Source organism: Rhinolophus hipposideros, assembly GCF_964194185.1.
Source record: "Rhinolophus hipposideros genome assembly, chromosome: 11".
In the NCBI taxonomy this organism is placed as follows: Eukaryota; Metazoa; Chordata; class Mammalia; order Chiroptera; family Rhinolophidae; genus Rhinolophus; species Rhinolophus hipposideros.
The window spans coordinates 67467067-67490447 of NC_138057.1; the positions used below are offsets into that span (position 1 = coordinate 67467067).

At 46.4% G+C, this 23381-nt stretch overlaps 1 protein-coding gene across 1 annotated transcript in view; it reads left to right on the forward strand.

Annotated features, from left to right (window-relative positions):
* Nucleotides 1-867: 867 nt before the first annotated feature.
* The window catches only part of PAPPA (pappalysin 1), a gene marked incomplete at its 5' end in the record, with an annotated part of 228179 nt that continues 205665 nt past the window's right edge, over nt 868-23381 (forward strand). Inside the window, one exon of the mRNA XM_081066643.1 lies at nt 868-1279. Coding sequence (XP_080922769.1) covers nt 868-1279 — 412 coding nt within the window. The remainder of the gene's footprint in view (nt 1280-23381) is intronic.

A 23381-nucleotide genomic window follows, 5' to 3' on the forward strand; every position in this document is an offset into this window, starting at 1 on the left:
TAAGGGGGAGGGGGAGTGAAGGAGGGAAAAAAGAAAGCAAAACAAAACAAAAACAGGAATGTGTGTTTTGAACAGGAATGAGGAGAGCTAGGAGGACCGTAAGGGGGTGTGTGTACAGAATTTCATTAAATTGTTACTTTAAGATTGTCTTCTAAAAAAAAAAAAAAAAGGAGGGGGTGGAGAAGCGGGAGTGAAGGAAAGGAGGCAAATGGCAAAGTGGAAGCAGGCTGGGTAGCTCGGCCTCTTCAAACTGATTGATTACTCATGATCCCCGCAGTTTTAACAGGGACTCATTCAATTGGGAAGGTGGAGCGCTCGGGAGCAGATTAGCATACGCTTGTTTACTCATCTTCTGAGGGATTTTTTCCCCCTCTTTCCTTTCATTTTGTGAAGAAGGAGGGAGGGGAGGGGGGACTGGGGGGGGGAGAAGGGGGCTGTGGCTTGTGTTATAAAGGACGCAAAAAATAAATAAATTAGAGCATCTTTTGGGGGGAGGGAATTCAGCGGAGCAGTGTCTTAGAGGAGCTTTTTTTTTTTTTTGGTAGAGCGAGAAATCATATAAAATAAAATGAAATAAAACAAGGAGGAAGGCAACCAGCTGTTAGAGGGGGAAAATAAGGCAGATAGAGGAGAGGGGAGAGAAATTAATTGCCAGCCAGGAGGAGTTGGGTTGTATTTTTCAAAGGTGGGGGGAGTGGAGCACACACCTTGAGGAGGAAAGCGAGAAAGAAAAGAAAAAAGCAAGTGGAAGGGGGGGCTCGCCCAAGAGGTGAAGAAGCGAAGAAAGTCGAGGTGCGGAGGCTCCCAAAGCTGGCAGCTCCGGGCGGCGGTGCAGGGGCGAAGGGGGGGCGGGGGGGACCGTCGGACATGCGGCTCTGGAGTTGGGTGCTGCGCCTGGGGCTGCTGAGCGCCGCGCTGGGCTGCGGGCTGGCCGAGCGCCCCCGCCGGGCCCGGAGAGACCCGCGGGCCGGCCGTCCCCCGCGCCCCGCCGCTGGCCCGGCCACCTGCGCCACCCGGGCGGCCCGCGGCCGCCGCGCCTCGCCGCCGCCGCCGCCGCCGGGCGGTGCCTGGGAAGCCGTGCGCGTCCCCCGGCGGCGGCAGCAGCGGGAGGCGAGGGGCGCCGCCGAGGAGCCGAGCCCGCCGAGCCGGGCGCTCTATTTCAGCGGGCGAGGCGAGCAGCTGCGCCTCCGGGCCGACCTCGAGCTGCCCCGGGACGCGTTCACGCTGCAAGTGTGGCTGCGAGCGGAGGGCGGCCAGCGGTCTCCGGCAGTGATCACAGGTAGGCGAGGGCGCCGGAGCGGGCGCTGCACCGACCCGGCGTCCCCAGGGGCGCGCGGGTGCTTGGGCGCGGGTGGCGGGCTGGTCCCGGGCTGGCGGGTGTGTCTCTGCGGAAGCCGCCCCGCCACAGGCGAGGCGGCACCCGAGCTTTAAGACTCACTTTGCCCCATCTGCGGAATGGGCGCTCTCGGAAGGCATCGCTACTTCAGCCCCCGGGAAGAGCGCAGGGAGCGCTCCTGGCGGGCCGGAGTCCGCAATCAGTAAAGGCTGGTCCGAGGGGCGTCATACATGCAAACCGTGTTAGGGATGGTCAGAAGTACTGTCTCCTTCTGGGATGGAGGGAAGGATGACTCAATTGAGATGCATGTGAAAAGAGGCTAGGAGACTGTTGATTTCTTGGACTTTTTAATGGAAATGACCCCCCTTCACTTGACCCCCTTACCCTGAAAGCTTGTAAGGACGAGGTTGCTATGATCTCCTAGACTTACGAGTCCTTGAAGTGCCCCAAAGTTGCTCTCTGCTTGATATCTGCCTCTGGGATTCACCCCCTTCCTCCCAGCCAAACACACACGCGGGCGCGCGGGAGCGCGCGCACACACACACACACACACACACACACACACAGCCATCTCATGTCCTTGCTTTTAAAGCCTGTTGGTTGTCACTCGGGGCTGGGGCAAGACCTTCCTAACGCACACCCCGCCAGTCTTCCCCAACTCAGCTTCGGAATGGGGCGCTTTTCTCATTTGGGACTTTTATAGCCCGTAATGAAATTGAGTTCTCCCTCCTCACCCTCCCTCTCTCTCCCCTTCGCTGTTCCAGAGCAAAGCCCATAGTGAAACCGGACACTTTGCGAGGGTTGCAAACCTTAGAAATGCTCCAACATCCATTTCCCCCCCTCTAAATGAATTTGTGGCAATGCCTTTAATAAAACTGGGGGGCACGGGGAGGGGGACTGCGCTGGAGGAGAGAAGGAAAGTTTTGCCTTCTTTGCATCTTCTGGCTGGGAGATTCCCTTCCTGCACAATCGTGCCATGTCCTAGGATATCTTAAAGTGAGAGTAGGGCTTCCCACTTCCCTGCAACCAGGAACGTGGGGAAGCATTTTGGGATCCCACCCCGTCACACACATACTTTCTTAGAGGGAAAAACTCTGAGCTCTTCCGCAGTTCTGCTCCTTTCTGTCTTGGCGTAGACTTTCTCCAGTGTTGCGCCAACTCTGTCTTATTTACATGAAGTCCATTTCGGGGGACCCAAACTCTGCTGCTATACCAAGAATGTGCCCCCAAAGCTCCCTCTCTTCCTTACCAAACCTAGAGCAAGAAAGTGACTTTCCTCCACATCTGATGTCATCACATGCTACCCCCGCCCCCCAGGAAGGAGAGGGAAACTGAGCTCACTTTTAGCTCCCAAACCCTATTCACCCAGAGCTGGGTGTAATAAAGGGTAAAGGAGTGATGTTATTCATAATAATAATGATGATGATAATTCAGGGCTGTGGTATGTTTACTTCTCTTGCGGAACATAGGAAAAGCACAATGACTGTTGCTTGGAGATGATTTAAAAAAAAATGAGTAGATCTGTATTTTCCTAGTGTTTACCTGTTGTAACCAGTGATTTGGAAGGCTTCCCCTCCAGAGAGGAAAGCCCTGGGATGTATAGGTCTCATCAATGAAAAAGTAGTAAATGCATTTACAAATGTATATGTATGTACATATACATATATGTAAAACACCTGGGATTCCACAGGAGCCTGCTTTATAAATGTCTGTAATTCAGACAAGGAACCTCTCTTCACACGCGTTTTCTTGAGCACTCAATTCATTCTCTCACACAAAGATTGTGCAGTAAAATACTTTAATTGGATGGGGGACGCTAGGTTATTATTGCTTGTATAAAATGCCTGGTCCATTTTATGTGTGGAAATAACATTCCTCTCAAAAAGAAAAAAAAAAAAAAGGCACTGCTGTCGTGTAGCACCAGAAAGCCAGGAGCTTTCCTCCGGAGGATACTGGTGGATTTTTTTTTTCCCTCCCCTAGTTGAGTCTGAGCCAGATTTGGTGGTGTGTAAACACCTGGCCCTGAGCCAGCAAAGACTCATTCTGCGTATCCTCCATACGGTAGAGACTGTTGGACTAAAAAGAACCTGCTTTTCCTTGAATTAAAAAGCAAACAGAGGTTCTTTGCAGAAGCACTTTTTCAGCTTCTTCCTTCGTTTAAGTTTGGGCTAGGAGAAGCAGGAATGAGGTGGGCAGCAGGGATGCTGGTGCCAGGCCATGCCCTCCCACTGCCTGTGACCTCGGGTGCCCAGTTTGCTGCCTGACCTCTGGTGGCTCTGTTCATCTGGGCGTCGCCACTTTTGTAGGAATCCCTGGTCACCTATCTTGAGAGAGCAGGCATCTCTCAGCAGGGACCACGCTGCTATTTCAGGCAGAGGGTTGCTGTCTTGCTGTCAGGCCAGGCTACCTTACATCACTCTTTGCTGCAGTATTCAATTGGGCTTCGTAAAGGTCTAATTTTACGGTGCTGTTAACCGGGTCTGTCGTCTGGCAGAGGCAGGCCTTGCCGCTCCTGGTAGGCGGGCTGTGCTCCCAGATCCGTCCGGGATGCTATTTCTGCCCTGGTTCAAACTTCACTGACACCAGTTCAGACAGGCGCTTGGAGAGGCAGAGGGAAGGAATGAAGGAGCAGTTTGCTTCTGAAGCTCAGCAAATGTGCCTTTTATTTTTCCAAAAGGGAAGAAGAAAAAATATATATGTGTGTGTGTGTGTGTGTGTGTATGTGTATACATATATATGGACACATATATATGGACACACACATATATATTTATGTGAATATATATATATACACATATATATATTTATAAACATAAAAGGAAAGGCTAGTACAAGCAAAAACAAAGCTAAAGTTGGAAAGTGCCTGTGTGGAGGATTCTCCACATGACCCACCAACAATGGGTGGTCTTTTGGATTGAAGAATCCTTTAAGGCTATTGGGATAAGAGTCCTGGGAGGTTACCCAGACCAGTTCACTCTTTGGCTGAAACGGAAACAGAGACAAGGAAAAAGGAAGGGAATGTGCTGGATGACACAGATCCTCAAAGGCAGAAAATAGGATTTAATCCCAGGCATCCTGACTTCCAGGCTTTACCCCTAATACCCCTGAGAGAACATGTCTAATAAACACCATTACCTCTCGCCCCTCACAGATCCACCACCCAGGCACAGCCTTCAGGCTGCATGCACAGCGATTTGGGCTCTCTTTCAAGTCCTGGGTGGGGGCTTTCTGACACATCCCTTTGATTTTGTACCATACCAAGCAGGGTCCAGACCCCTGCCCCTCATCCGCAAGCATCCCATCCCTCAGTGCCCTCCAGTTTGAAAGAGAAAGAAGAAAAAGAAAACAATAGACTCACTTTGCTCCATGGAGCAGAGGCTCTGCGCAGCAGTTAAGCTGGTTAAAGTTTCTCCTGACCTGTAGATAAGTGAAGTGTGGACCCCACAAGGGCTGCCCCCTCCCACCCCCTCCCTTAGTGATCCAGCATCCCCACTCAGAAGGAGGAAGGGATTTACCTGAACCCCATCCAGCACGTCCTCTTGCCATGCCTTCTTCTTTGGTTCTAAATGTTGGACTGTTGATTTCGCTGACTACTCAGAAGGGTCTTTTCCCCCCTCTTCTCTATAGCCCCTACTACCTAGTACCTACCCAACCCCCCCAAAAAAAGAGTACCTGCATTTTTCCAACTTCAGGATTGCTGTAACGGAAGGCTAGGTTTCAAGGAACATTGCATTGACACCATTTTCCCCCAACATTGGTAGTCATACTTGGGGTCTGGAATATTGCAATAGTTAGAAGCCAGTTTTAGTAGTCAGGTTACCTAAGTGGGGATCCATCTGTGCCCCTAACTGGCTGTGTGACCTTGGACAGCTAGTTGACTCCTCTGGGCTTCAGTTTCCTTATCTACAAAGTCAGGATAGGATGAGTACCTATCCATAAAATGAGCTCCTATGTGGCAAGTGCTCAGAATAGGATTTGGTGTATAGTAAGTGCTCAATAAACTTCACTCTTATTAACGCACATGATTTCCCAACCGTCTCAGTCTTGACTTTATGGTCTGAGGATACTTAAAGGCAGGAAGGAAACCAACTTTTCCTGGGTGCCTCCAAGGTGCCGGACCCTGTGCTAGGTGCTTGCTTTGTGCCTGCACATTTCACCTTTACGGCCACCTGGGACCTGGGAATCATCACCTCTATATTACAAATGAGGAAACAGAGTCGCGAAGAGTGGGAGTGACCTAGTCCAAAGTCCCGCAGGCCTTTGGATGGGCAGAGCGCAGACGTGAACTTGAGACCCAAGTGTCTTCAGCAGTCTTCTCGGAGAGAGAAGAAATGACTCACCTTCCCTTCCTTAGCCGTGCTGCAGCACGTTCTCATTCTGCCTCTCTGCGTGCTGACCATCCATTTACAGACTAAAGAGGTTAAAAAATATGTGTAGATCCCACGTGGAGCCCTGGATTTGAAGGAGCGGACCTGTTTTTCTTTAATGCCCAATTATCAGACAGACCAAGCTTGAAATGTCTGTTGCCAGTTGCTTGCTATGTGATTTTAATCAAGTCACGTCATCTCTCTATCCCTTGGTTTGCTCATCTGTAAAATGGGCATAATGAGATCAGGATATTACAATAAAATAAATGTGCAGAAAGTACCTGGCGTGGTTTCAGCTCATATTAGGGCCTCAGTCAACAGTAGCTGGATGTAGTATGTAACCACATTTCCTTTCCCAGTTTGCTAGTCTGACCGGCAGAAAGTGGCCCCCTTTGTGCCTTGTTAGGGCTTCCCTTCTTGAGTTGCTGGGGAGTTTATCTACATAGCATAGACAGTATCTTGGGGAAGAGTTAGACCTCCTCACATCTCATCCTGGCACTTAGATTTCCTCTTCTGTGACCTACTTGGATGACCCCTTCGTGGTAAAAGCCAGAGGAGGTCCAGACCACAGGACCTGTAAACAGGAAAACCAGTAGCCTCAAGGGGGAGCATGCATCCCCAGGAACAGAAGCCAGACGGTGGTCACCGTGGGGTCCAGGTCACAGATCTACTGTCACATGCCTCCTGCTCCTTCCCCAGCTGCCTTTCAACTTCCACGTTCCCCCAAACAGCCATTCACGTGGACAGATGGGGTGATGGGGACTGTATCTCCCTTACCCTTCTACACAGAGGAAGGCAAACTTGAGGCTAGAGCCGTGGGGCTCAGGAGCGTGGGTTGTGTATGGTCAACCGGGACGCGGACTCGGGCAAGCAGCTCATTGAACTACAGGGAAAGTGAAGACCAGGGTCACACAGGAGCTAAGAATCAAACGATGTTCACAGATTGTCCCCTCTCAAAGGAGCCGGGGAGATCCTTTGGTCCAGTAGTTCCCATCCCTGGCAGCACTTGGGATCACTGGCTTTTAAAACATCCTGACACCCAGGCTGTATCCCAGGGATTCTGAGGTCATGGGTGTGGGGTTGGCCTGGGCACTGGTGGTTTTCAAAGTCTTCTCAGGTAATGAGGAAGAACCATCAAAGGGGAGAATCACTGATCCAAGCTGATGTCTCCCTATTCTGCAGGTGGGAAAACTGAGGTCCAAAGGGGAAACATTGTTCCCTGCTTATTGAACTGGTTTGTAGCTGAGCCTCGAGAGATATTTAGCTGTCCCAATTCTGAGTTGCCAAACTCCAGGAAGGAGCCTTCTTCTATTCCCAGTTTCCCTGCTGACCCCAACCCCCTAAGTGCCCTGGCCCTGACATTCCCCTTTTCCAGAGCTATTCCTGTGTGTGAAGCCACATCCTCTCCTTTTGGAGCTGCCTTTAAAGTGCAGACATTCCTGTAGGACGGTAACGTAACACACTGAGTTCTATGCATCTGATTTTTAATGAATCTCTCCAGGTTCTTGGGAGGGGATCCTCTCTGAGCAGGAACAAGGAATATTAAAAAGGGAAGCTCAGCTCTGAGGCATTCCCAGTTTGCTCTGGGCTAGTCCTGCAGAAAGGGGCAGGGGCATGTTCCTGTTACTTCAACGTCCCCCTCCCCCCACACACACACTTTTCCATCACTCTGAAACCAGCATGGCTGCAGGCTTCTCACTTGAGGAAGAGAGGAAACCCTAGGTACCCCAGGTAGGAGGCCTCCCTCGGCAGGCAGCTTGTGCCTTGTCTACCTATGGCCAAGTGCTCAGAAATTCAGCACATGCCTTTTTCCCCTCACCTGCCACCCTTCCCCAGGGATGTAACTTTCTTTTCCTCAGTGCCCCCTGATCTTTCTTCTCGATGCACTGAACGTTCTGCACCATGCCTTCATGCACTTACTGGAAATGCTCAATTGCGAACTGACTTGTGGATCTTGGCCCCTTGGCTCCTTCTAAGACCTGAAACGAACTCAGGAGCTCGGAGTTCAAGTGGAGGCTTGGCCTCCTCTGAGCTGGTAACTTGGGGCTTCTTATTCAACTACTGGGGCCTCGAGGGAGAGGGATTAAGGTGTGATTACACTCAGTGTCCCCATGGGTTGTCACAGGAACCAGGCGAGACAACGGTGACAGAGCTCTTGGCCAAGGTCAGAACTCAGTCCACATGGCAATAGTAGTAAGAGGAGCCAGAAGGTGAGAGATGTGAGGGATTTGTGCCATCAAGGTCATTCCTGCGATGTGCCTTTGTTATCATTATTCACACTGCAAATGATAAATCGTGACCGAGTTCGCAAAGCTTTTCATACCTGTAACCTCACTGGGGTCGTTTGGTGTTTGGACTTCACCGATCTGCCAAAACCTACCACTTATTTGCTGTGTGACCTTGACAAATTAACTGCCTCTCTCTGGGCCTCAGTGCTCTGAGGGTGCACAATGAAGGCTAGGGATACAATAGGGACTTTTAAACTGTGCCCCACAGTTTTGTGGAGACCCGAGGGAGAGGCTTAAGGGGAGGCGTCTGCTTCCCCCCACCTTCCCTTCACCTTATTCTGCTTAAATTGTGAGTCTGCAAGGTTCCATTTGAAGGAATGTGCAAGTTCCTTAATTACAGAATTTGAATGGGAAGGGACTGATATTTAGGAATTATTGTTAATTTTGCCAGGACTGGTGGTGGTAGTGTTATCTATTTTTAATGATCCAATCTGTTAGAAATGCATGCGGAAGTATTTATGGGTAAAATAACGTTATGTCTGTTTTATTTGTTTAAAATTCTCCAGAAAAAAATAGGGAGTTGGGGGTGGGGGGGGTTGTAGATGAAAGAAGATTGTCAACCTGTTAATGTTGTTAAAACCAAGGGACAGAAAGGTCGGGCTTCAATCCATTTTTGTCTGTCCCTCTGTGTGTGACTGAAGATTTCCATAATAAAAAGTTCTAAAACTTAAGAGTTTGAGAGCCACAGGAGGAGTTGAAGTCTTCAGTCCCTGTGTGTTCGATGAGCTCATAGGTTTCCAGATACAAAGGCGGTGAGTTGGAGAGGGTTCAGGACTCTGCCCAGGTCACACAGAGATGAACTGAAAGAACACAGTCTAGGCTTCAGACACTAGGAAACCTCCTCTCTTCCCTGCACACCTGAAAACGCAGGTGACTGACCATCCTGGGAGAGCTTAAGGGGAAGGAAAAGGTAGAGGAGCCTTAGGAGGGGCAGGTAGAACCTTACTAGGCACTAAGAAGCGTTTGAGTGACAACATTCTTTGTATGGACCTGTCCCACACATTGTGACACATGTAACATCCTTGGTTCTGTGCATAAGAAACACCTAGGATCTGCTAGTCATTGGGACAATACAAAATATATTGTGAACACACACATACACACGCACACACACTCACACATTTCCACATACCTCCATTTTTCATTAATGGCTCCTTATTTCTCTCCATCTACAATTGCCTTTGGAGCCTCCGAGAACCTTCTAGAGCCCTGGGGGAAATGATCTGCAGTAGTCTAATCTCAGGAAGAGTGGACACCATCAGGAAACAGGGAAAAGAAGCATGTATTTACTAAGGAAGTATTCTGTAGTGGTTGACCATCGGACTAAGAGTCAAACTGCCTGAGTTTGATTTCCTGACTCTCCCACCTGCCAGTTGCATGACCTTGGGCAAGTTACTTAATATCTCCAAGCTTCACGTTTCCCATCTGTAAAATGCGGATAGGACTGGCTCTTACTTCATGGGGTTGTTTTGAAGATTAACTGGGCCTCCATGTGGAAAATGCTTAGTAATGGAATCTAGACCATGGGTAAGCACCCAGTAAACGTTAACTCATATTGGTATTATGTGTGTCCAACCCTTGCCACACATTATTTTGAATTCTCTCAATCACACTGTGAGTTAGACATACTTCTCTCCTTTGGAAGAGCCTGGAATTGCCTCTCCCTCCTTCACCACTCAGGAAAGATGTATTGCTATCATTTTAACATAAAACAACCATTAAAATGAAAGACAAACAGAATAAACACTTTTATTGTTTTGTATTACAAAAGCAACGCATGCTCGTTATAGAGAATCTATGAAGTATAGCTAGAAAACAAGGGACAAAGTAAAATTTGACCATCCCTGCCCAAGCATTCCCTAAGTATTTATTGAGTGACTGCTACATGCCAGGTACAGTTTTAGACCCTGAGTACAGAGCAAGGAACAGAAGAGGAAAAGGCCCCCACCTTTGGGAGTTTATATTGGAAGGAAGTGGGAGGGACAGGTGAAGACAGAGGATACATGAATATGCAAATATACTACCTAATGTCAGGTGAATGTTTATGAAGAAAAAGTGGAGAAGGGATGCTAGGGACCACTGTGGGGGGTGGGGTTGCAGGGGGATTAAAATTTAAACAGGGTGGTCAGGGGAGGCGGTCCTGAGCAGTGTCACTGGGGAAGAGTTCTAAGAGCAGACCCAAGGCCATCGAGAGAAGACCACCGCATATTGGAGAAGGAAGAGCAGTGCAGAGGAGCAAGGAGATGTCAGTTTTAGACCATTACGTCATTCATTAGCTTGCTGTGCGACTTTGGGCAATTCTCTCTGTGTCTTGGGGCCCGTTTTCCTCATCTGAACAACAAGGGGAGGGAGTTTTTCTTTGTCCTGGAGAACTTCCTAGCAGAGATCTCTTAGGAGTCGATAATCCTCGCCAGGACTGTCCTGAGACAGAAGTGCAAAGTTGACATTAGCTCTGTTTTTCTTGCTCCTCTGGTGCATTTTCCTCCACTAGGTGGTGTCTGTGCCTGTATCCCTCAGGGGCCAAGTGCCCACATGCTTTCTGCTTCCTCTCTCCTGGCAACACTCATTCTCAGAAAAGGACATGGTGTTCCTTCTTGCTAAGGTATCATTGACTGGTAACAACTTAGACTGTAACTCTTCCAGAGACCTACATACTTTAATATCTCCCCAAAAAGCCTGGACTCAAAAAGCAAAGTACCAATGGGGAGAATTTTAGTCAAAGACTGACTGAAGACATTGTTTAGGGAATATTGGTACTTCCCCAATAGCTGGAAACCATTTCGTTAATAATATTGCTAATATTAGCTGCCATGCATATTCGAAAAACTCCCTGAGTGACTTTCCCAGTGATCACTCTAATGGTTAGAGTACTCAAATGTCATACTTTCTTACTATACAAAGGTCGTTCTAGACAAGTTGCTGGACATCAGAGTAGGCCGCTGGCCTTTCAGTCTTGCTTCTTATTTTAATCAGATCGTTTCAGGAATTAAAATGGTAAAACTCTGGAGTATGTAGCCATTGGTGAATCTGTTTCCCTTCCTGGAATCCCCAGTTCTATCACCTGTGAAGTACTCTTGCTCCCTCTGTCACCTCCCTTTTCTCTCTCTATTCCTACCTCTTATACGTACCACATTTATTTGGCCACTTAAATTTTTCTTCAAAGAAGAAAAAGAAAATTTGTTTTCCAGTATTATTTGCCACAAACCCAGGATTCGTAGAATCTGGAAGAGTAGGAGGTTTCAATTTTCAGGAGCATGAGAAGGTCCCAGGTTCCAGCCCCTTTGGAGGAGACAGACAAAATCTAGGAGGGGGGAGGTCACAGCTTGGGATCCAGGTGTGGGGACGGGGGCAGTGCATGTGACTAAATGCAGAGCCCTGGCCAACCTTTTGCCTTGAAGAAGTTTGTGCTCTAACCTGTACCTGTCACCTTCGTAGTCAAGGAGTCATTCCTTTATCTGTTTCCAATCCATGTGTTCTTACTTCCTGTTGCTCTACAAACATGAAATGCGGCTGGGCAGAATATGACAAATGTGTGTGTGTATAGAAGGGGTTATTTCCCTCCAATGAGACTGGAGATCTTTCAGATACAAAAGCTGGTAAGAAAACAGAGAAAGATATGATAACAAGCCAATCAGAAGCAAGTAGGCCTTGCTCTAAGAGGTGCAAAGTACACAGACAGAAAACATAAGAAATAAACGCATACTGTATTCTGTTCTATGAAGTAACATTCATGCCCAAAGAACCAAGGTGTGTGAGAATAAGAAACACGTGAGCCATTCATTTCGTAGATGAGGACCTGAGGTTGGTGATAGAAGTGGTTTGTCCAAATCCGTGACCAAGCTGCGTAAGAGCCTCTGTTTTCTGAGTCAGGCACAGCGCGTTCTACCTGTCTCCTGACTTCGCACCCGTCCCCATGGAATCATTTCCATCTCTCTGCTGATGAGGATCATTTATCTCCAGACTCTGCTGGACTCCAGACCCATAGATGCAAATATCCACTGGGAATGTCAACATGCCTAAGCTGAATCATCTTTCCTCTAAAATTCATTGTGTCCTCATCTAGTGTCACCTACTCAAGATATAATACGTCATTCACCATATTCAATCAGTCATTGCTTCCTATCTATCCTGCCTCCTATTTATATCCAGTCTTCTCTCTTCTTCGCTCAGGCCCTCTTCATCTTTGGCTGTGACTCTTTCCCTAGTATTGGAATCCTCACTTCTCTGAACCTCAACCTCTGTACCCCCTTCAACCTAGCCTTCAATATCTAACAGTCATGTCTTTCTAAAATGCAAATTTGATTCTAGCTAGAGGCCCTTCAGTAGCACTGGAATTATTTGCAGTACCCCCAGACTCGTTAGGCTTTTTTTTCCACATCATTTCCTTTACTTAGGGTGCCTCCTAGTTCCCCATGAACCATTTTACAGAACACCTAAGCCTCTGCAAGATTCCGCTTAAGGTTCCCCTCTTCTGAGAAGCCCTCCCTGATTCCTCTCCAAGTATAAATGGTTCCCCACCTCCCTTATCCATCTGCACTGTATCCTCCAAACATGAGTATCAAAAGACCTGGAATTCTTTATATCACATTTAATGGTGTGCATACTTGAGGTCATGTCAAGTTCTCCATTGCCTAGCACAGTGCCTGGCTTATAGAGAAGTTATATATATTTTCTCTTAATGAATGCCTGACTATATAAGAGAACCAGCTAAATAGCTAATGATCCTGGAAGAAACAGCTCAGGAACCTCAGGCATGTTGCATTACGTAACCAAAACTCATGACCTACTCTGTGCGTCACACTCAAAAACATTACACAGTGGTTAATTCCATTTCCCCTTGAGCAAAGAAGTCGGAACAGAAAAGAAATCCAGTCTTCCAAAACAGAGGGGGGAGGAGACAGTGTATTTAAATGCCTCCTCAACTCACATTTTGGCCTTTCTAATCCAAGCCACATTTTAGCCTTGGTCTTCCCTCCTCAGCCCCTGGCCTGTTTGCAAAGCATTTGTTTTGTGTGTGAACTGCAGCACAGAATCCTCAGCTTTGCTCTCCTCTCAGATTTCCCCTTCTCCCCCTTATCAGTTTCTTTCTGGGCCTCGAGTGTCCAGGCAGTTATATCTGTTGCCTGGGTTTTCATCCACTTCACTCCTTCTTGATGGGGGGCGGGGAGGCTTTTCATCTGTTTCCCTAGATCTTGTGATACCTTGTGGTGACCTCAGGATCTGGAATCCTCTATTCACTGTTGATATACCCTTGCGGGAGAATACGCATTCTCAACAGTAATAACAGTAATACAAGCAGCTAGCTTATAATAAGCACTTACTATGTGCTGGCACTCTCCTGGGTCCTCTGAATTAGATTTAGAAAGTTACAGGACTCGCTTGAAGGCCCCACAGCTAAAGGGGGGTAGAATTGGGGTTCAGATCTGGGACATTTTTATTTTTCTCTATCCACAGAGCCTAGTGCATTGCTTGGAATGCAACAGTTGTCCCATAAATGTTCCATGAGAGGATAATTGAATGAATGAATGAATGAATGAATGAATGAATGAATGAATGATGGCGCCCCCCATGGCTAAAGCAAACATTTAGAGATTGTTTGTAGAAGGAAAAGGAAAGGGAGGAAGGGAGACAGGGAGGAAGGAGCAGGGGAGATGGAGAAAAAATTTGAATAGACATTAAGAGATTGGCTAAGAAATCTGTGATATGCAAAATTTATTTTATTTGCAGGTAACTTTTGAACAAAAAGACCATTTACATCCATGAGAACATTTCCCGACTTTGAGTAGTCTATTGGGAGATACACACTTATTTCAAAGATGTTCTCTGCCAAAACCATTTCCGGATTTCTCTTTGGGGAATCAGAGCCTGGGGCATGTTCCCTCAAACATGCTGAATGAAGACAGGTTGCCACTCTCTGAGGAGGGCCCTGGTCCATTCTGAGCCAAATCTGAGATGTGTGTAGGTGATTGTGCTGCGAGAACTCTAGGGTTCTGAGTAGGAGAATGGCTCTGGAGTAACAAGGCTGATGGGTGGTGTGCTGTCATTGGAGCTGACAGAGCCTCCGTAGAAGCAGCAGGAAGCTCTCCGGAGGACATCCTTTACAGAAGAGCCCCACTGGGCTGATTAGTTTAGGTCTGATGTGCTAAAAACAAATACAATGTCTTCTTCCTCCCTTTCCCAAATTTTAAAGCTGGAACGATGTTAAAGTCTGCTTTAGGAAATCTGCTCAGCCTACAGATGGAGAAACTGAGGTCCAGGCAAGTTAACTTGTTAAATTCAGCTAAGCAAGCTTAAGCAACAAATTGACAGCAAAATTGAAACTAGAATTCAAATCTCTTGACTCCTAAAGGAGTGCTCTTTTCATTGGATCCCTTTGTTTTCCTTTACAGTGTGAGATGCCAGTTACATCTGCGGGTTCACACTAGTGAAAATATCATACAGCTGTTAAGTTGCTTTCCTTAAGCACTTCATAACATGCCAAACCTCTGTCCTGGGCATTCTCTGAGGTTCAGTAGGAAATGGCAGTAGGTTAGCAGAGGTAAATCTTCCTTCCATCTTTCTATCCATCCACCCATCCATGCGTTTAATTAGTTATCGAGAATTCTTTATGTCTTTGTGTATTATACATTGAGCTAGGATATGGGGATTAAACAGATGAACAGGGCACAGTTCCATCCCTTGAGGGGCTCCCAGTCCTCGTGGCGGAAGCAGACTGGTAAACAGATACATGACCTCATGGTAACCGCTATAACTAAGCCATTAATAAGAGTCCTGGGCAAGCACACAGGCAGAAACACTGTCATTAAGTACCTGTGTCTATTATGGGGGCTAGAAAGTGTGCTGAGATTTCAGAGACATAAGAGGTCCCTTCCACTTGGAAGGGTTAGGGGGTTGTTCGTGAAGCAGGCGGCAGGGGTACGCATGTGGGCTGCGTGCCATCACATGTGGGTATATCACGCACGCCATCTAGAATGCAGAGCTGTAGATCAAATCAGAACAATACACACTTTTTGATTCATATCTCGGCTGAGGACATCGACCCAGAGTAGCTTTTTCCATATTTCCCCGAAAATAAGACCTAGCCAGACCATCAGCTCTAATGCGTCTTTTGGAGCCAAAATTAATATAAGACCTGGTCTTATTTTAATATAAGATCAGGTATAATGTAATGTCACGTAAATAATACTGAGTCAATATAATATAATACCGGGTCATATACATTTTTGCTCCAAAAAACACATTAGAGCTGATGGTCTGGCTAGGTCTTATTTTCGGGGAAACCGGGTAGGAGGATGAGAGTAGGAAATGATGGGACAATTCAGGACATCACCGTCTGAATCAACTCCAATCATCCCTTCTATCCCTCCCCCCATTGCCTTTACCACTTTGTTGTGATTGCCTTCAAGCTTGTTTGTCTCTCCCCACTTGTCTAAAAGCCCCTTAGGAACACAGACGCTTTCTGTTTTTATCTCTGGTTTATTCCTACCTTTAGCACATTACCAGCCTAGCTGGTCAGGCTCAGTAAACTTTGTTACATGAATTGGAGATGGCTCCAAATAGGGAGAAGAAAGGGTGACTGAAAGTGGGTGCTGTGAAGGAAAGGTGCTTTGAGACAAGATATCATGGGTCTTAGAAAGAGCCAGGCAGTGAAAGCAAACAGGTTGTGAGTGGCATTAACCATTAGATATGGCTGGCCCTGGTGTCTCTGAGCTGACCAGTTACCTGGATACATTCTTACCACTTTTCCCTATCCCTCTCACTCCCTTCCTTTCTGCTGAACTGGTGTACCATTCTGATGGTATTTAAGTCCTTTTCCCCTGGTTCCGTCTCTGCTTCTCCAACCCCATGCCTGGAGAGGGCTGCTGAAGAACCCGGTGTAACTGTGTAGGACACATCCATGCTCCCCACTCACCTGTGCTGTGGAGACCTCCCATAGGACATGAAAGCAGAACAATGGCAGAAATCGCGTCTGCTGTGCTCAGTACCCCTTCCCAGGGCCTGGCACAGCGCAGGAGTTCCACAAATATTTATGGGCGGATTTCATTATGGATGAATACATGATGTAAATATAAAGTGCATCTGATCCAGTGTCCTCAGTTCACAAATGGAAAATCTGACATCTAGAGGAAGCAAGGAAGTGATCCCCAGTTCATCCCAAACTGGGGACAGACAGGGACTAGAGCCCAGTTATCCTATTTCTTCTATCCAGCCATATTGTCCTGGGATTTGGGCCCAGCTCTCTTGAATTTGGTCACAAAATTTCAGATCACTGGACCCTGTAGTTGGATCAGACCCAAATATCCTTTTACAACTGGGAAGGCTGAAGTCCAAAGAGGGGAACAGATTTGTTCAGAACCCCACAGTGAAGTAGGGACAACAGCAAAAAGCCCTCTATGTCTCCATATAGTCAACAAATGGATCATATGTGCCTGGCACCTTTAGAAACGCAGCAGTGAGCAGAGATAGCAGGCTCCTACCCTCACAGACTCTATATTCTTGTGAGGAGAGAAAGACAGTAAGTGAAGGGGGAGAGGGTGGAATGAAAGAGAGAGAAAGAGAGAGAAAATGAGAGAGAAAAGAAGGAGAGAGGGATAGAGAAGGAGAGAGACAGAAGGAGGAGAGAGGGAGAGGAGGAGGAAGAGAGAGCTGGGAGAGACAGGGTCAGGGAGAGAGGGAGAGAGAGAGCACAAGCCCGTAGACCGTGACACAGGCTTACTTCAGGATGTTAAAGGAGCAGATGTACGAGCCAGTTGGAGATGTGTGTGTCTGGAGCTGAAGGCAGCCCAGGTCCTGGAATCTGGAGGTTAATCTAAATGAATTAGAAAGTTATCAAAAAGTTGCAAACAAGTTAAGTTACAGTGTCTGTTGTATATTTTCCACAGATCACTCTGACTCTATGTGGAGAATATATGGGGTGAGGACAAGAGTAGAATCTCAGTTATACCATGATCACGGTGTGAATTGATTGTTGATGTTATTATTTTAGTTGTGACTTAATATTTTGGTGAATATCATTACCGTCCCTTTCTTGACTATCACTGCTACCAACTGAAATACCTGGCTAGCATTTATATTTCAGATCAACAGAGCAGCGGAGGGGGCGTGTTTCTTGTTCTTTGGTTGAGGAGGACTTGAAGAGATTTGTGATCCCCAAGACATTTAGTGTAAAAACTGTGCATATTTTTCTGGGGAGAGGGTCCAAAGTTTTCATCAGTTTCTTAAAGGGGTCCGTGGCCTCCAAATGATGACTTAAGTGCTGAAAAGCAGGGGGCATGAGAGGTCATTTCCTGAAGCCTGTTCCCAGCTCTCCAATCTGAACACTCTCGGAGATCTGTGAAAATGAGAATGTTGATGTTGAATTGTCATATCAGACTGAGGAATTGCACTTTCCTTCATCTGTACCCTTGTTGGAGTAAATAGAATTTGGGACTTTTTTTCCTCTGAGGACAAGTTAGTTTATTCCTTAGAAATATAATCTACAACTTTGTTTATTCAAACTCTGGTCTCTGAGTTTCTCTGACTTTTAAAATTGGCAAGTTCACTTCAAACGTGGCCTGAGGTGGTCCTGAGCATAATTATTCACTATGGATTTTACCCCGAATCTATGAATCCAAATATTCATCCACTCTTCCATCCATCCAACCATACACCCACCTACCCGCTCTCTTCCCCCCTCCACCCCTCATTCCTTCTTCCCTCCCTCTCATCCATCCATCCATCCATCCATCCATCCATCCATCCATCCATTGATCCTTTCATCTCTCCACTCTTCCATCCCTCCGTGCTCTCTTCCCTCTACCCTTCCATCCATGTAATCTTCCATTTACCAGGCTCTGTGCTAGGGCTGGGGCAAGAGTTAGGAGACTCCAATGCTTGCTCTTATGCCACTGTGAATCCTTGAAAAATATCCCCTGAGAAACCCCCTTTGAAACCTTTGCTTCTATTAGAATACTGGTGTGAAAACCCCACTTCAGAAGTGGCAAACTACTTTGGAAAAATGAAAGCGGTCTGCCTGCATAGTTCCATAATTATAAGTATCCCCAGTAGTGTTCTGAGTCTGGGCCTAGACTCCTGGAGACTCCTTTATCAAAACTAATATTTTAGATCAATAACAGCTTCTACCCTTAGGTCAGCAGGTGGTGGGAAACCAATAGAGAACTTGAAATAGAAGCAGGCTCTTTGGGAAAGTGCAGTCTTCATAAAGCGAGCAGGGAAGGGAGCCACAGCCACATGGCTCCTGGGACTGTCTTTGCCCACAACCCCCAAATCCCTCATATAGTAATTCTGAGCCTTCGTGATCCATGTGTGCTCCTGGATGCATGATGTAGCAGGAAGTCCTCATGGCATGGGGTTGTTTCAGTTTCCGAAGCATTTTCGACATGTACCTATCATATTCCCACTCGCCTTGTAAAACAAGCGTTTTCATTTCATACAGTGAGGTCTTTGTATTCTCAACAACAAACACATGGGCTAAGACTCGCGGACACAACCTGCCTTTTTCTTCAACACCCTCCCCTTCCCTACCCCACTCTGTCCGCCCTTCCAAAGCCCCGTGTCAGCAGAAATATCTGTTTACAAACAAGGGCTCTGAGAGAACAGTATCAGAAGCTCAAACAAGCCTCTCAAACGTGCCCCCAACTCTGCCCTTGAAGTCATTGTAAACAGTGTGTATCACGGGCAGTAGCTTTCGTGGAAGGCTCCCTGCCTTTCAGTCTTTCCATCTGCCTCCATGCCTGGCTTCCTCTGCCTCCTTGTATTTATTCTGTAAAACCGTGAGGAGCCTGGGCTAGAGCGGCAGTTGGAAGCTGGCTCTGGCCTGGGGCTACCTGGAAAACAGAGCCCAGACAGAGGGTTGTTGGCAGACAGCAAGACAGACCCAAACGTGTCCAGCCTGCAGTGTCATTTGAAGCAGAAGCTGATTGAAGAAAGATTATTGATTGGGTGGATATAATAGTCCCATGATGATTGTGTAGCTGTAGACCATTTTTCTAGGATTATCAACAGCTGCAGAAATTCTTACGCCATCATCTTGAACTTGAGTCTACTGTAGCTCCCCTTTTACCTACGCGTGGTAATGATAATCACAAACATATTTAGCTCATAATATGTGCCAGGCACTCTTCTGAGTACACTGCACACGTTAACTCTTTATTTCTCACAATGACCCTCTGAAATAGGTACTATGATAATCCCAGTTTTCCTAATGGCAGAACTGAGGTACTGGAAGGTTAAGTGACTTGCCCAAGGTCACACAGCCAGTAATGGTAGAATCAGTCCCCAGAGTTCACATTCTAACTGTTCCTCCACAAAACTCTCTAGATCAGGTCAGAATTCCTTAGCCTCACATTCAACTTTCTCCCCAAACCTTGTTTCTTTCTGTAACTTTCCTAGTTCCTTATACGTATCAGGGTTTCTCAACCTCAACACTGCTTACATTTTGAAATGGGTGATTTTCTGTCGTGGGAGTTTGTCCTTGTGCACTGTAAGATGTTTAGTAACCTACTTGGCTTCTACCCACTAGATGCCAATAGCACTCCCCCTCCCTAGTTGTGATGTCTGCAGAAAAATGTCTGCAGAAACATTACTAAATGCTCACTGGTTGAGAACCACTGACTTACGTGGATTCTTCTGATTAAATAGAATTATCTGGTGTTCCTAGAACACATATTCTCATCTCCATGCTTTTTCACATTTCATTTCTCCCTTGACCTCCTCCCCATCAGTCTTCTCTAAAAGACTTACAGACTCTTTCAGCTCCTCAACGTCTTTTATAGCCAGAAAGGAAACACTAGCTTGTCTGGTTACTGATCTTCTTGTTTTAATGTGTGTTTTTTTGTCGTTTAAAACATCATCACCGTTTCCAAACTTTCCATTTAAAATCCCCTAAAGATTCCACAGGAGTCTGAGTTAAAAGCTCAATTCGTTCCATGTATGCAGCAGTTGTTCGTTGGGTCTACCTTGTGTCAGGTCCCAGCATTCAGAGTATGAGGTCAAAGAAGATACAATAGCTGCCCCTCAAGAGTTTACGTGATAGACTATCAGAGTTGGAAAGGAACTTAGAGATCCACTCTCCACCCTCTCCCAGTTGAGTAGATAGGGAAACCAAGCCCCAGAAAGTAGATGGTATTTAATCAAGGTCAACTAGAGACCAAGCTCAAGGCTGAGCTAGATCATCCTTCATTTGGTGGAATAAAATTAAAATTCCGAAGTCCCACTGAGCACCTAAATACTGCTTATTCATCTAGAGCCTTAAGAGGCTCCTTTGAGTTGAGTCATAATTCACAATTTTCTAGCGGATAGTAAAACAACAGAAAATTAATACTGGAAGTCTATCAGCCATCTTTCTTCAAAATTTTGCTTACGTCCCATGCTTCTCATTATAAGTCTTAAGGCTCAATGACTCCATCTAGCCAGTGAGCACTAGACAGGGAGTCCTGAGGCATGAGTCCTGGTTCTTTGAGTTCTGTGTCCCTATGAATAACAGCAACATGAAATCCCCAGCTAATGATCCCCACACCCATGGACTCTCTTCCTGAAAAACCACCAAAGATTCCCCATAGTCTAGGGAATAAAATTCAGGTCTCTTGGCATGCCATTCAGTCCTTTGCAATCTGGCCTCAGACAGCTCTTGCTATTTTGTTTCCCTTGATTCCTAGGCACCTTCAGTTACATCAAGAGCAGACGTCACAGCTCTTGACCTTGGCTCATACGACACCTTCTGCTACAGAAGTCTTGGCCCAGGTCCCCCCACCAAGTTCCTGTTCCTTGTGCAAGGCTCAGTTCTTAGGTCCCTCATTCAGGAAAATTTCCCTGAGCCTTCTTGTCCAAATCAAGGAGCTCTGTTTGCTTGTAGCTGTGCTTACACTCACTACTATTATGCTTTATTTATTATTTATAATTAAAATCTGCCCCTTGTCTTCACGTAGTCAGTTTTCCTCTGGCTGGGCAGCATAAGGTAGAAGGTAAGAACAAGGACTCTTGAGTCTGCTTGCCTGGGTTTGAACCCCACCTCTGTCCCTCAGGTCTGGGCAAGTAATTTGGGCTTCTCTGAGTCTCAGTTTCCTCATCTGTCAAATGGAGAGAATAGCAATTCTCCCCGCCTGGATTATTGTGAAGGTTACCTGAGTTAATCATGCCAAGAGCTTAGCACAGCCTCTAGCACACACTGGACGCTCGGCAGCCATCAGCTATCGCTGCTCGCCCTGCACAGAAGAGTAATTCCGGATGGCACCAGTCCTGTGAAGTAGGGATCTGCCTGTCTGGCCCTGTCCCTTCCTTATCTCCCTTTGTCATCTCTCTCCCTGAAAGGCTCACCCCTGGCTGTGTGGGCCAGGATGAGACGATGGCAGGCTCACCAGAGAGAGGAGCTTTTGTTTCCAGAGCTCAGCCCACACTGTCTGGGGTGTGATTTTACATTATTTGCTGTGCGCCTGCGTCAGTTATGAAATTTACATCAGTTAGCTTGCCCATGTAGGAACTTTCCCCCACCCCTCGGAGCTGCTTGGATTAGCTACAGGTGTCAGTTTTCCCACCCGATGCTGTTTTGCAGGTGAGGATCTGAGGTCCAGAGATGGACCCAAAGTTGACTTATCCATTAGTCAGCGTTGGCACAATGCCTGAAATCCACAGTGCTTTTTAAGGGCCCATAAAAATGACTTGATTTCTTTTGAAATCAGAAGGAAAAAAGTGAATATAATAATACCGATTTCTATGCAATTAAGAACCCAGACTCTTGATTATATAAATCTTTATACCAATGCAATCATGAAATGTAATTTTATATATATATATAAAATTATATATATATGGTAAGGAAAAAGTGCCCAGAGTCCATGAATGTTGTGTGTGAAGAGGAATTTGCCCAAGATCAGTAATACATTAGTGACAAATCAAGGCAAAAGTTCATTTCTTATCACCCCCAGTTTAGGAGTCTTTTCCCTACGTTTTCCAGAAAATCCCTCGAAGTGATCTCACTGTAGTCTTCTCCTTGCACAGCTGAGCAAAGGCACCAGAGACAGGATGAAGTTTGCCTCAGGTCACACTGCTTATTCACACCAGCACTCAGCTAAGCAGTGCTTTCCTTACTCCTTGTTCCTTTTTCTCGTACTTTATACAACCAAACGTAGTGATCATTGATGCCAACCTCCCATCTATGTATATGGAGAAATTGAGGGCCAGCAAGCAAGCAGAAGGGGCTTTAAGACCCAATGTCACAAAGATGCCCACTCCGGCCTCCAAGTTGAGGCTTTTGCTCCAGTATTATAAAGATGGTTTGAGAATTCAAAATCTACTTAAATCAGGTATCCTCACAAGCACGGGCCTTTCATCCTTCTTTCCTTTCTTCTTTCCTTCTCCTTCTCTCTCTCTCTCTCTCTCTCTTCTCTCTCTCCTCTCTCTCTCTCTCTCTCCTATGTAGCCAGCCAGCCATCAGTCCACTCAACAAATGTTTACAGAGTATTTATGTTCTAGACACCATACAGAGGACTCTGGATACAAAGTGGGAAGCAGACGGGTACTCTTTGCCCTCTCAGAGCCTCACTTTCCCCATGTGTGTGAACAGAAGCATACTTTCTGTTATGCCTCCTTTAGAGTGATCCGGGAGAAACAAATGAAATAATTAAGATGCTTTGTACGCTTTAAAATGTCAAGTAAACTTAAGGGCCCATAAAAATGGGCCCTTAAGCATGTTTCCCATATTGTTATAACCAACAGAGTATATAAACAATATAAGGAAATTAAAAATTGGTTCTATCAAGAAGTACCATAGAAAAAAATAAAGCCTTTGTTAAACACCTGGCTTTGGAGTCACAGGCCTGGGTTCTAATCCTATTTTTGTTATTTCAAGTCAAATGACCTTTGCCAAATCAGCACAACACTCTGAGTCTCTCTTTCCTCATCTGTAAAATGGGACCAGAAGAACACATCTCATAGCGTAGTTGTAATAATTCAAAGAGGTGAGGCACATAACATTCTTTGATCTTGTACGTAGCATGCCAGAAATGGGTCTATTTCTTTCTCAATAGGTTCATGGGGCTCTGAATGGCATTAGAACAAATCACAGTAGTGATCCTAGGGGCAATCTAAGGAGGCAGGTATGGTAATAATAGGTCTTTCAAATTGCACAGTATTAGCTCCTATTGTATCTACATTGTGTCAACAGAAAGGCTGGCACTAGAATTAGGGAATAGCCGGTCTCTTGTCAGAGGTTGTAGCCTATGTCTGGTCTGTACCCTGGATGACCAGTTAGGACCTGATACAATAATTGCCCCATGATTACGTGTCGAATGGATTGGTGAATGGACAAATAGATAACTGAGTCAGGACTCGGGCTTGTTAATTTGGAGAATAGGAGAGTCAGGAATAACATGATCAAAAGCCTCAGACATACCC